Source organism: Leptonychotes weddellii, chromosome 1, assembly GCF_054177405.1.
Source record: "Leptonychotes weddellii isolate Sample4059 chromosome 1, ASM5417740v2, whole genome shotgun sequence".
Classification (NCBI taxonomy): domain Eukaryota; kingdom Metazoa; phylum Chordata; class Mammalia; order Carnivora; family Phocidae; genus Leptonychotes; species Leptonychotes weddellii.
In genome coordinates, this window is record NC_138369.1 from 181,226,498 (window position 1) to 181,239,956 (window position 13,459).

A 13,459-nucleotide genomic window follows, 5' to 3' on the forward strand; every position below is an offset into this window, starting at 1 on the left:
GGGGAAAAAAAAATTCCCTGGGGTCAAATGACAAGGAGAGGAGGAAAAAATAAGTATCCAATAAATCAGACTGCAAAATTCCCTGCCTGGGATCTCCTGCAGGAACTGGAGCAACAAACAGGAACAGATACCTAACAGGCTTGCCTAACTGGTTCTGTCTGAGGTGAAACCCCTCATGGAAAAGAGAAGTTTGCAAGGGCATCTAGACATACGGGCACCCAGATTCACCTTGCAGATGCAGCTGGGGCCGGGGGGTGGGGGGAACCACCCAAGGCAAAGAGAGCTGCACGTAAGGAATTAAATATTCTTCTTTAAAATAACTGACCAGGGACGCCTGGGTGGCTCCGTTGGTTAAGCGGCTGCCTTTGGCTCAGGTCATGATCCCAGAGTCCTGGGATTGAGCCCTGCATGGGGCTCCTTGCTCTCGGCGGGGGCGGGGGAGTCTGCTTCTCCCTCTCCCTGATGCTCCCCTTGCTTGTGTTCTCTCTCTCTCTCTCTCTCTCTCTCTGACAAATAAAATCTTTAAAATAAAATAAAATAAAATCAATGACCAAAAAGCCTAAGTTACTAACCTTCCCATCTTGAGCTGGCCAGACTGTCACAGCCTGCCCATCAAAAGAAAAAGATACACAAATCACAGATAGTGAGGTAGAGGAAATTAGATGGACGGGAGATAAGTTACGGAAGGGTAACAATACAGTGACTTACTTCCTTGTTTCAGAGAAGTTAGCTCCAGTGGCTTTGAAGAAAATGAGGCAACGAAGTTTTAGGTGGACAGCAAAATTATTTCTTCCAAAAAATCTAATCAAGCCCAGGAAAAGGAAAAGGCCATTTGGATGCTTGGGGCTTAGAACGAATATGGGATCTGCATCACTGGCATCATGAGCTCCGTTAACACAAACACCACGTCGGTCTATGACATTCTTGCAAGAATTTTTATCCCAATAATTTTTTTTTTTTTTTTTTAGAATAAGCCAATTGAGATTTGGTCAAGTTACAAATTGGTGTCCAGGTCTCAGAGAGATAGCCCTAAAGCCTCAAACTGAAAACATTTGCAAGACTTATTGCATCACTCAGGCGCCTGGGTGGCTCAGTCGTTAAGCGTCTGCCTTCGGCTCAGGTCATGATCTCAGGGCCCTGGGATCGAGTCCCACATAGGGCTCCCTGCTCGGCACGAAGCCTGCTTCTCCCTCTCCCACTCCCTCCTGCTTGTGTTCCTGCTCTCGCTCTCTCTCTCTCTCTGTCAAATAAAATAAAATCTTTAAAAAAAAAAAAAGACTTATTCATCACAGTGCGTTGACCCATCACTATTTAAAAAAAAAGGACTTAATAGCTATATGGAGAGGTGGTAGCCAGGGAGACCAAGAGAGACCAAGAGCTGAGCTGTAATTAGCAGAACAAATCAGGATGCCAGTTTTAATAAGTCCTGAAATTGGTTTAAGACTTCTTTAAAAATGTAAATCTACCCCTAATTATCTGAATGATGACGCTAATCTATTTATAAAGAATACAAACGCCTTTGACTGAATTACAGCTCTGAATTCAATTGAAGGGTACAGCTGACACGACAATCCAAGAGCAGCACAGCTAAGGTTTTCCAAAGCCGCTTCTGGAACCTGCGCCTTAACATTTAATTCGCAGCAAATGTGCTAAGGTGCAGTACGTTTTAAGTGGGTGTTGACTTGGATGGGCTGAAACCATGTTACTCGCACAGCAATTTTTGAGAAGAAAGGAGCCAAAAGAACATAAAGCTGTTCGCAATTTAGCAAGTACATAAAATTACAGACTGCAAACACACAACACGATGCAATCTGCCACTCCGGAGGTCAGAGGAACATTCTCTTTCCCAAGCAGATCCGTATGTCGGGCTGGAAAATCATGGAACATCTTTACCTTCCTCGAGTGCGTCAGGTATTTATGACTGTCAAGAACTGACTTCCAGAATTATAACATTTAAAAATAAAGTGAAAAGGAAGATCTCCAAAGAGATCTATGTTCAATATATGGTGCATATGTTTTTGTGCATGTGTGTTAAAGAGAGAGGATGCATTTATGTGTGAGAGAGCTTTCCACTTAACATTTCCATGAGGTTAATATAAAAAAATCTGTATTTGGATTAAAACCAGGACACTGCCTAAAGATGACACGAGTTATCAACAAACACTACATGCAGAGATCTCTTAAGATAATACCTTTCGTATTTTCTTTGCACAATAATTTAGGGCCCATCAAGAGAGGCTTAAGTAATAAATTTCAGAACAGATTCAAATGAAGATCTGTACCCACCGCAGAGGAGAGCACATGTCAGAAATCCACACATCACAGTAAAGCAGAAAAACACTGCAGAGACTCTTGTCGAGTCCTGCTCAGGATTAATAGTCAAGATAAATATTTCTTAAACACACCTCAGCTTCTACTCACCAGGGCATGAAAGGATGATACAGAAAAGATCCCAAGACGGCCCATTGCCACTTTCGTTGGTCGGCTTGCAAAAGCAAGTAGCCTTTTGGGGTTTGGCAGTTCCCCACCTTGGAGGCTAGCTAAGTAACAGCGGTAACGAAATAGGTCCATTTGGAACTGTTCAAGATTTTGCTCCCAAACAAAGATCTACAGTGGTGAAAAGGTGAGTAAAAGGGAAAACAAACGTTAACAACTTCATGCTACACAAACGTGACAAATCTGTATATTCTCAAGGTATTGATTATAATCCTAAAGGGTAAACAACAGGTACTCTAAGTTTCTTAGGGAACAGCAGCTCAAGTCTTACTGTTTTCATAACTTAACGTGTTCCGCCCCCCACTCCCCCCACAAAGATCTACAGTCACACATCCAGTTTGGTAAAAAGAAAGTATATGTTAGTTACTCTGTGTCCTCCTGTTACAGATGTCACGTTTGTGGGCATTCTAGCCCATCAGCTCCAAGCTCTGGGCCACAAACCCAAGGAAGTAAAATATGTAGGATTTCTACCACTGGAGAATTCTAGGACTTGCCAAGAGATGACTTTTTAAAGAAAGACAAAGAAAAAAGAAAAGTGAGGCGAAGAGACCAGGGGCTTTTGGGAAGAGGTCATGGCAGACAATACAAGGTGGGAAGCAGAAAACACTAGAAGGTGAAGAGAAGACTGAGGCTCTGGAATAGAATTCCAACCATAGAGTATATATATCCAAGATATGTGTCCTCGTTTTTCAAAATGGCAAAGTAATACCTACTTCCTAGGACTGAAGTGATATTTAAATGAGATCATGCAAGAATAAGCCTTGGTACAGGGTCTGGTATACGGTGAAGGCTCGGTGATGTTAACAATGATATGGATAATGATTAATGGCGGACATCGACTTTTTACTTTGACTTGAAATATAGTGTTAGCGTACATGCCTATCGACAGCACTATTCACAAAAGCCAAAAAGTGGAAACAGCCCAAATGTCCATCAATGGACAAATGGATTATCAAACTGTGGTGTGTACAAAGATCCACTACAATGTGGATCAATCCCAAAACATGACGCAAAGTGCAAGAATTCACACACAAAAGGTCATGTATTACGTAATTCCGCTTACATAAAACATCCAAAATGGGTGAATCCATTGAGGCAGACTGCCAGGAGCAGAGGGTAGCAATTTAACAGGTACGGGGTTTCCTTCTGGGGTGAATGACAATGTTTGGCAACTAGACAGAGGTTATGGTAGCTCAATATTGTGAATGAACGAAATGCCACTTGAATCGGAAACTTTGAAATGGGTAATTTTATGCCTCAATGACCATAAATACCGTGTCAGGTAACAGAGGGCGAGACCCATGGGAAACCACAGGCTGGCCCATGCCATCAACCGTTCAGTGATTTAAATTCATTTACTCACATAATTATTTCCTAAACATTAAGACAAAGTTTCAAAGCATGACTCAATGGCTATCACTGACTTGGAAACAATTGAGAAGGCAAAAATGTCCTCTATCACCTCGCTAAATCTTTCCTTATACTTCTGCTCATACACTGCAACGCATTTTTTAACAACAACACACTCTACCTCTTCTAAGTTGACTGAGGAGTCGGGAGTGCGTCCCTCCACAGCCGCGCCCCACATCAACCTGAGCAGGTGGGGAAGGCAAAGTGCAGACTTCGCAATTTCACAGAGGCCCTAGAAGGAGCTTGCCCCCGGTGGGAGCGGGAAGCCTCCTCTATCAGATTCCTGTCTCTCCTTCCATGTAATGTTGTTCCCTCCCGCTCATGACAATGGGCTGTGAGCTATGGGTGAGCAACACTGACAGTTGCAGTAAGGAATTCAGCAGCCTGGATGACAGGCTGACAACGACATGACCCAAGACACTCTGTGATTCCAAGGAGCGGAAGAACTTGAAAGACCCAACACTCCCGCCCAAGCCTAAACACAGAAGAATGATTACCTGATCTAATATAGTTTTCTTCTTCTTTGAATCGGTGACGGAAGACAGCTGCATTTCGCCCATTTTCTTCATCTTTTCATCCATGTCAATCTTCTGTTCCAGTTTTTTGATTTCGGACCTGAGGAGCCGGAGCGTGTCTTCCTTGTGGTGGTGCCTTGCGACAGCAGCTGCACAAGCAGAATGGATGGCGGTGATCCAGTTCTCCAGCTCCGTCTGGCTGGTGGTCTGTAAGGGGGGGCAGGTGGGGGCCGAGAAGAAACAGGGGCCTCTTAGGTTACCGGCAGGGAACCAGCGCATCTCTGGAGTAGCCATGGCCCCAGGAGTCAGGGTGACGGGTCTGGGTACGTCGTGGTCAGGCTACCCATCCTGACCTCATCTTGCAGAGACGCTGAAATAAGTTGGCCTTAGGTCAGATGCCACGCCCACCCCCAGCCTCCAAGAGCTGTCTGGAATATGAAGTCTCCGCGTCTGCTCACTTGGTGTGCTAAAGGAACTCATTTGTTGTGATGGAATGAATGTTTGTGTCTCTCCCAAATTCAAATGTTGAAATCCTAACCCCCAGTGTGATGGTATGAGGGGGTGAGGCCTTTGGGAAGTGATTAGGTCATGCGGGTGGAGCCTTCCTGCAGCGGATTAGTGCTCCTATAAAAAGAGGCCAGGGAGCTAACTAGTCCCTCTTCTGCCAAGTGAGGACACAGCAAGAAGACACAGTTTATGAGTCAGGGGGCAGGCCTGCCCAGAACTCAACCATGCTCCCACCCTGATCTTGGACTTCCAGCCTCCAGAATGTGAGAAATCAATGTCTATCACTGATAAGCCCCCCGTTTATTTATTTACTTGTGCAATTATGTTAATAGCAGTCGAAATTAAGACACTTGAATATGTGATAATCCTATTTGGAGAGCTTAGTTTCTAGTGAAGAGGGTTGTTCTGAAGCAAAGGTCAGTTTTCACAGAGGGCTGGCCACTTCCAAGGTTGAGAATGAGGCCAAGGGACATCACTGTCCAAGGAAGACAAGAGCCCTGCCCCCAGTGAAATGCTGTGACCCAAATCCAAAGGCCCTATGCCAGAGGCAAGCAGCAATGACACAATTAGGGTTGTGGAAGGAGCTCAAGGCAGCCAGAAGCAGTATTATGTTCAGGGACACATGGGAGTTATCTAGGAAGTGGGGCCATCCAGCAGCGAGGAATGGCTTTCACATTTCATTTTCTTTTAAAATGGCCACCCCCAGCAATGGACAAGCAACCTCAAAGTGACTCAAGGTGCTCTGAAAGGCAAAAGTCAGAGAACAGTCTGGGGCAGACAGCTCATTCGCACTAACCCACCATTACAAATACTTCAGGAACTCAGTCAACGAGTATTTATAAATGAGGACATGCTAGAATTTTCCGGGTATCCCCTTAAGCCCAGAGAGGTTTAATAAACACTCAGAAATTAGCTCACTGAAGAAAAAGGTCTATTCAGCCACTTCAGTACTGAAGTAACAGCCAACAACATTTTCATGCACAAAACACTGATTTTTTTTCCCCTCTCTCTCTGATGCATCTTTTTAGCTTCCAAACTCATTGGAATGATGGTTGGCAAACAAAATTCCAGTAACAGGCCCCCACCCACCTGGTACTCTGCACCCCAGCAACCAAAGACCACCCCAGTTTGTTATTTCTGAATCTCCTCAGTTTGCTATCCCACAATGGAAACTGCAACACAGTGTCAGCCAACAGAGTCCCGACCCACTGGGCCAACCTCAACAATATGGCAGTTGTTACCTTTATAGCAAAGTACATGCCTGCACCTAAAGAAGACATCAGTGAGCGGAACAGTCTCACAGAGAAGCAACAGAGCGAAGCCAACGGAATCATCTTGTGAAAACTGAAGGGGAAAAGAGGAGGTAGCAACACTGGAAATTCCAGGTAAATACTTGTAGGGACCCGTAGGTCTGTATAGGAGACTCACCTTTAATGCTTAACGTTGCTTCAAACTGTTAATATGTATCTCCTCTTAGAAAGCCACTATCTTACATTTTATCTTTATATATCACTTTCAAGTAACTCCAGAAAAATACAGAGTTTTAGGTCCTCCCACACATGATAAATGCACCAGGCTTGCTCCTGCCTTGTATAGAGCACAGGGTTTGACCTTGGAGTCTCTCGATGCCTCAGCATCAGTGGGTATGTTACCAAGTGGAGTTATTTTTTATCTATCTATCTATCTATCTATCTATCTATCTATCTATCTATCTATCTGTCTATCTAGGGAGGGAGCTAAGGAGGGAGGCTATCTATCTATCTATCTATCTATCTATCTATCTATCTAGGGAGGGAGCTAAGGAGGGAGGAATTAGCTCAGATGGAAGAACAATCTAGTAAGGATTCTTTTCTAAAAGAAAAGCTTCCAGGGGGCGCCTGGGTGGCTCAGTCAGTTGAGCTTCTGCCTTTGATGATTCCAGAACCCTGGGATCAAGCCTACTCTGCAGGGAGTCTGCTTCTCTCTCTCTCTCAAATAAATAAATAAAATCTTTAAAAAAAAAAAAAAAAAAAAAGCTTCCAGGAAGAAAATACCAGGTGATGGCAAAGATATGGAGCAACCAGAATTCCCAGGCAGTGCTGGTTACTGGATGGAGAATATACTGCTTTGGAAAGCTGCTGGACACTACCTGAGAAAAGCTAACCACGTGCACGCCTTGTGACCCCAAAAATACACTCCTGGGTATACACTCAACAAAAATGCATTCATATGTTCAACAGAACATATACACCAAAATGTTTATAGCAACATAATCTGCAATGGGCAAAACTGGAAACTATCCAAACACCCGTCAACAGCAGAATGGATAAATAATGTGTGGTATAATCACACAATGAAATACTATACAGCAAGGAGAACGAAAGACTGCAACATGAGTAAGTCTCACACACATAACACTGAGGAGAAGCAGCCAGACATGCAAGAATATAGACTAAGATTCTATTTGTATAAAGTACAGACACAGGCAAAAACGAATGCACAGTTAGAAGTCAGAAGAGGAGCTCTTTGGTGGGAGCGGGGGAGGGAGAAGCAGCTGCAAGGAACCATGAGGGGGGCCTCTGGGGTGCTGGCCACGTTCAGCTCCCCAGTCTGGGTGCTGGTTGCACGCACCTCCGACATGGGGGTACGAGCTTTTGAAACACCATCAAAATGTGTACTTTTCTGTGTAGATATTATACTTTAATAGAAAGTTCACCTAGAAGGGGCCCAGGTGCATTTTACGAATGGAGAAACCAAAGCCCAGAAAAAAATTAGGTATAACCCAGTAATTTATTATAAACCTTGAGCTTTACCCATCCTGTGCTTAAAATCATTTTGTTAAACACGCCACACTGCTCCCGAACCCCTAGTTCTCATCGATTCTTCCGAAGACTGGGCCCCTGTGGTGTCATTCCTCTTGTACATGTAATATTTTGGGCTCTCCCTAGGGACATAGGAGGATGGAACTTTCCTGCTCCCTTTAAAATTAGGTGTGGCCCTGTCATTTGGCTTTGGCCAATGAATTTGAGGAGAAGCGACATGTGTCATTACTAAACAAAAGCCCGATTCACTCCCATTCTGATCCCTTTGCTTACAGTCGTGGAAGCATGTGTCCGGGAATCTTCTGTCACCCTGGGTCCCGGAGTATCCAGGACAAATACAGCTTCATAGCCAGTGTCCATCAGAAGTGTGGCAGGAATGAAAAAGGTGTGTTAAGCCATGAAGATATGGGGGCTGGTCCTTCCTACAGCATAATCTAACCATCCTGACTGATACACTAGCTAAGTAAGAATCCCATTTCAACGCTTCTAGAAAAGTCTATGTCACACACTTTCAACCGCCAAGAAGAGCCATAATCTGATAGGTTCTACGGAACAGACTTTTCCTCTCTTTATTTAATGAAAGCAGGGCCCCTTCTTCCCTCCACCTTTGAGGCTCTCTGCCAAACTCAGCCAAGGGCAACACACTCCATTCCGACACCAGAGAGTTTACGTCTGCATCCCAGTTAGGAAGTGCAAAGAAAGCACCTGGCTGGCTCAGTCAGTGGAGCGTGCATTCTTGATCTTGGGGTTTTAAGTTTGAGCCCCATGTTTGGGTGCAGAGATTACTTTGAAAAAAAGGATGAAAGAAAGAAAGAAAAGTGGAAAGAAAAACTGATACTAGCTGATGAAGCTAAACAGCCTTTGAAAGATGTATATTTAATTTTGGCAGAGCAGCTATCCTGAAATTTATCTATCTATTTATTTAAGAGTTTATTTATTTATTTGACAGAGAGACAGCGAGAGCACAAACACAAGCAGGGGGAGTGGCAGAGGGAGAAGCAGGCTTCCCGCCAAGCACGGAGCCTGATGCGGGGCTCGATCCCAGGACCTGGGGGGACCATGACCTAGCCGAAGGCAGGCGCTTAACGACTGAGCCACCCAGGCGCTCCTGAAATTTATTTATTTAAAGAAAGAAAGATGGTGGTTGCCAGGGGTTTGGGGAGGATGGGAGTGGGAGCCAGTGTTCCAGGTTTCAGGTCTGCAAGATGAGAAGAGTCTGGAGATGGACGGTGGGGACGGATGCACCACAATGTGAACGTGCTTAATGCCACTGAACGTCGGCACACTTACAAATAGTTAAGATGGTATGTCATGTGTACCTTACCACAATTAAGATTTTAAGAAATAAACAAAAGCACCAAGCCCCACAGCCTAGAGAAGGATAGAGAGAAAAGTCTGCTTACAGCTTATGAAAAATGTATCCACCAGTCATTTTAACCATTAAGCATGCCTCAAGCCTCCAAGCTTCTCCAGAACCTGTCGGTGGCTGAAGGCAGTTCCATTAGAGAGAACTTTTCCTCCTGCTGTCCTGTCTCAACAACACAGCAGTCTCTGCCTTTCTCCATCATTAAAGCCAAATCTATTTCTAAGAAGCACAATTCACTAAATGAGCTTTTTGAAAGGGCTGGTCCATTCCCAGGGGCATACCCAGAGCTATGTGTCGATGAGAGGGTGGGCTAGGTCTACCCTGACTGCTGTCAACATAGAGTTAAGTAGAAAAACTCTGTAACAGTTCATGGCAGTTTACAGGCTTAATAATTCAGAGCAGCTCACAGCAGACCACTAACTTGATAGAATGTCTCCCAGTGTGGACTCTCCAGGATTTCAAACCTGACATGCCAGAAAAAGCTTTTCAAAGCCTCTACCTTTGCATTACCTTCTTGAACCAGGCAAGTTTAATTACGGACATTACGTCTACTAAAGGGCCTCTCTATCAGAATCCAGTGGTCAAAGGGGCAGGAAGGAGAGACCCCCGCCACCCCCGCAACATGGTTGTGATTTCCTCCACGCTCATCTGCTTCCATTAAACAAACAGCAGCAGACAGGTAGCAAAACTGAAGTTTGTGATTCTTCCTTTGCCCTCTGGAGATGCTATAAATACTGTATAAAGTTCAGTGAAGGGAATAAGCAAAGTTCTTGCCAACACAGGAATATAATCAGCAAAAAAATGCATTTTGCATAAGAGCCCCTTTGAGTGCAGAGTTAAGATGAAGCTCAGGGCTTCATTATGTATTTAAATAGATCTAGCTTCAATTATCCAACTGAATGGAGGATACTCAGTGATTTCAGATAATCAATGGTTTACGTGAGTAGCAGGAAAAGGGAAATTCATTTTAAACGAGAGAAATACTAGGGAATATATGCCAGATCTAGGAAACTAAAATTTCAGATAATTTGAGTTTATAGAGACACAAGAATAATTGTCAAGTAGGTTGAACTTCTTTTTCCCATTTAAAAAAATGGAAAATAAAGGGGAATAAAGTTATGTGTTTCTAAGAGGTTAGTTGGGAATGAAGCTCCTGTGTGAATTCTTGAAAGTCCTTTTTTTGCATTTTTTTTTTCATTTTATTTATACAAGGCTTAAGTCAGCTGTCATTTTTTAAATTTCCTTAAGTAATAAAAAGGGGCTCAAACTCACGACCCCAAGATCAGGAGTCACATATTCTACTGATTGAGTCAGCCAGGTGCCCCAGTAAGCTATCGTCTTTAACATCTGTAAAGAGAATTTAATATGGGGCTCCCCTCATCCACTGCACAAAGTCATACAACTGGGCACCCCCCCCACCCCCCCGCCTTGTACTCCCTCACCTCCCTAACCCCTCACCCACCTAAGGTAAATCCTTTGGAGAAGAGAGGGTCCAGACTCTAGGAAGACAGGCACAAAAGGAGGAACCATTTGCTGCAAATGAGAATAAATGGAAGCCTGCCCAGTAAATGGCAATGGCAGGATTCATCTTTGGCAAAGTTGAGTAGCCCAACAGAAAAGACCAACAAATATTGTCAAATGGACACCCTCAACAAAAAAGGTCTTCCCATCTGTTCATGCTGTAAAAGCCCCCAGTAGATGGCCCAAACAATATCCAAGCACTTTTTTGGTATCTCACATTTAAATATGATCAGATAATCAAGGACCACCAGACATTTGATGAAAGCCTCTAGCATGAAAGGCAGAGACAAAAGCACAGAGAAGAAAATGCATCACGAAGAAACAGAAACAATGTCTGAAGCCATGAAAATTTCCTGAAAACCCAGTAACATCCTCAGAGACAGAGACACAAAGGAATCTAAAGCTATAAACAAACAAATGCACAGGTTACAATGAAAAAGGAACACTGAGGGAGAAAGGAGGGAAGAAGGAAAAGGGAGAGAAGGATAGAGGGAGAGAAGAAAGGAAAGAAGGAGGAAGGGTAGGAGGTAGGGAAGGAAAGAGGAAAATAGAAAGGGAGGGTGGAAGGGACAGGGAGAAAAGGGAAGGGAGGGGAGGCGAGGGAGAGAGAAAGGGAGAGGAAGAGAGAGAACAGGAAAGCTTTTAGGAATAAAAAAAATAACTAAAATTAAAATCTCAACGTGAAGGCAAATTCCTTTGAGAAACCATAACCCTGGTGATAGAAAATTATTCTAAAACTTCAAAAGAAAATAAAGCACACACAAGATAATCAGAAATGAGACTGGTATCAGAATATAAGTGAACAAAGGGGAAATAATTTTCCAATCAAAATTCCAAATTACTCAAAGATTATTCAAGTAAAAGGTAAAATGAAGACATTTTCAAATATGAACCATTTTATAGGAAGTTATTATGGGTTTATTTGTTTGTTTTTATGAAAATGAAGGAGAAAAAAGGAAGACTTGCAATCCAAGAATCTAACTAGGGTAATGAAGGGAAAACCAGTGTAACTATTATGCCTGAGGCCTAGACAACAAACAGATTGGAGCAGGATAAAGGGTCAGGAAAAGGCAGTCTCCAGGGAACAAAATAGTACAAAGTGACTAGGTAATAAATTGGAGATTTAGAAAATACTGCTAAAATAAGCATAAAAATAAGTAAATGGAGCAGAAAAAAAAGGCAGGCATTAACTACAGGGAAAAAAAAACAAAAAGTTGTTCAAGAAAGGAAATAAAATGATGATACACTATTTGGCCCAATAGCTAATATTATTTATATGGTCATAGCAGCATGGAACATCCTAACAGTATAATAGAGACTATTAATTTACTCCTAAATGTTCATATAATGATATAGGAATATGAGAAAAGGAGAATTCATATATAATACAGCTAAATATTCATCTATCGTCACAGAAAGTCAGTAGCTAATGCCTAAAGTCAATTAAGAAATACTGTAAACATGTTAATGAGAAATGAGGGTAAATACAAGGAAAAAAAAAAAATCCAACCAAACAAAAAAACCTAGCTAAAATAATTGAGCATAGTTGCTTTGGGCGCCTGAGGCTGGGGGAAGAGATAGAGGATGAGAAGAGAATTTCACTTTAAGTCTTTTAAGGTTAATTGAATTCTTTAAAACTATGTGCTTGTATTGACTTCATACAAATTTAAAATAATGTAACAAGGAAGACAAATACTGTTAGTAACATATTATTTGGATAATACATAATAGTATACAGATTACATACTAAAATCTAGCTCAGCCACAATTATATCTCTGCACTGTACTTTTAACATATGTGAGGAGACCTCTGAATATGCTAATAGTAGGGCATGTGCTGTAAATGATTACCACCAGCCCTGTGTATTCATTTTGTACTTCAACATCCATACTCTCCAACAGTACCCTCCTAAGAACTAGGCAAATGGGGCCCCATATTTTGAAAAGACCCCTTCCGATGCCTGAAAAGGACAGGGTCCAGAAGGAATACCCGATCCTCCTCCCCCCCCACCACCCCATCCACTTTCTCCCTTTCAGGGAGCTCTCTGACCCTGTATCCCATATGTGTTATCAGTAAGATATGCTAATGAGCTCCTGGACATGAGTCTATGCCTAGTGGTTGTTCTCATTAGTCTATCTGGTATTTCTTTCACCAGATTGCATGAGATGAGCCACCAGAATGGTGTTGACAAAGCTGATCTGGGGTGAGTCAAATTCTTTATATAGATAAAAAAATTTGCCTGGGGCTCCATATATCTTAGGCGTTTACCCATCTTCACAACTAATCCATGTCAAAACCAACAGTAAATATTTCTAAAGTGGCTAGCTAGAGGCAGGGAGATGATCTTTGATGATGGGAAAATAGGACTTAGCTACAGACTAAGGCAACATTTAAACCCACAGAGAGAGCAAAGAGAAAACATCCAGTTTGTCTTATCCGCAGAGAGCATGAAGTTAAGAGGGACGATGGAACTAGGATCCAAGCAAGATTTCAACAAGTTCATTAGAAGAGCAGAAACCACAAACATAAGATTTCAAAGAAGTAAATTTAACTTCTGCATTTAGAGTTCTTGAAACACCTATTAAAATAAGATGGAAGAGACCTTGTAAGAGTTGATGCCAGGGGTATGATAAACCACAAGCTCAGTATGAGTCAACAGTTGGGTGTGGTTCTTAATAAATTAAGGAACTGACACTAGCATTGTGGAAGAAAATGGGAAGAGCAACTGTAGGCAGGCTGCACAGGACTGTTCTCATGGGGGACAGGTTGTTCCAGAACTACTTACAAGGAAGAACATCAACGATAAGACCTGAATCATAGGGAGAATGGCTCAGAAACCTTA

General features: G+C 42.7%; 1 protein-coding gene across 4 annotated transcripts in view; it reads right to left on the reverse strand.

Moving 5' to 3' along the window:
• TIAM1 (TIAM Rac1 associated GEF 1) overlaps positions 1 to 13,459 on the reverse strand; it is a 374,369-nt gene that overhangs the window by 91,358 nt on the left and 269,552 nt on the right. For all 4 annotated transcript variants that reach the window (XM_081799219.1, XM_081799233.1, XM_081799229.1 and 1 more), the window contains 2 exons: positions 4,404 to 4,628; positions 2,422 to 2,607 (listed from right to left, as the gene is read on the reverse strand). In XM_081799219.1, the coding sequence (XP_081655345.1) occupies positions 2,422 to 2,607; positions 4,404 to 4,628 (411 nt within the window). The remainder of the gene's footprint in view (positions 1 to 2,421; positions 2,608 to 4,403; positions 4,629 to 13,459) is intronic.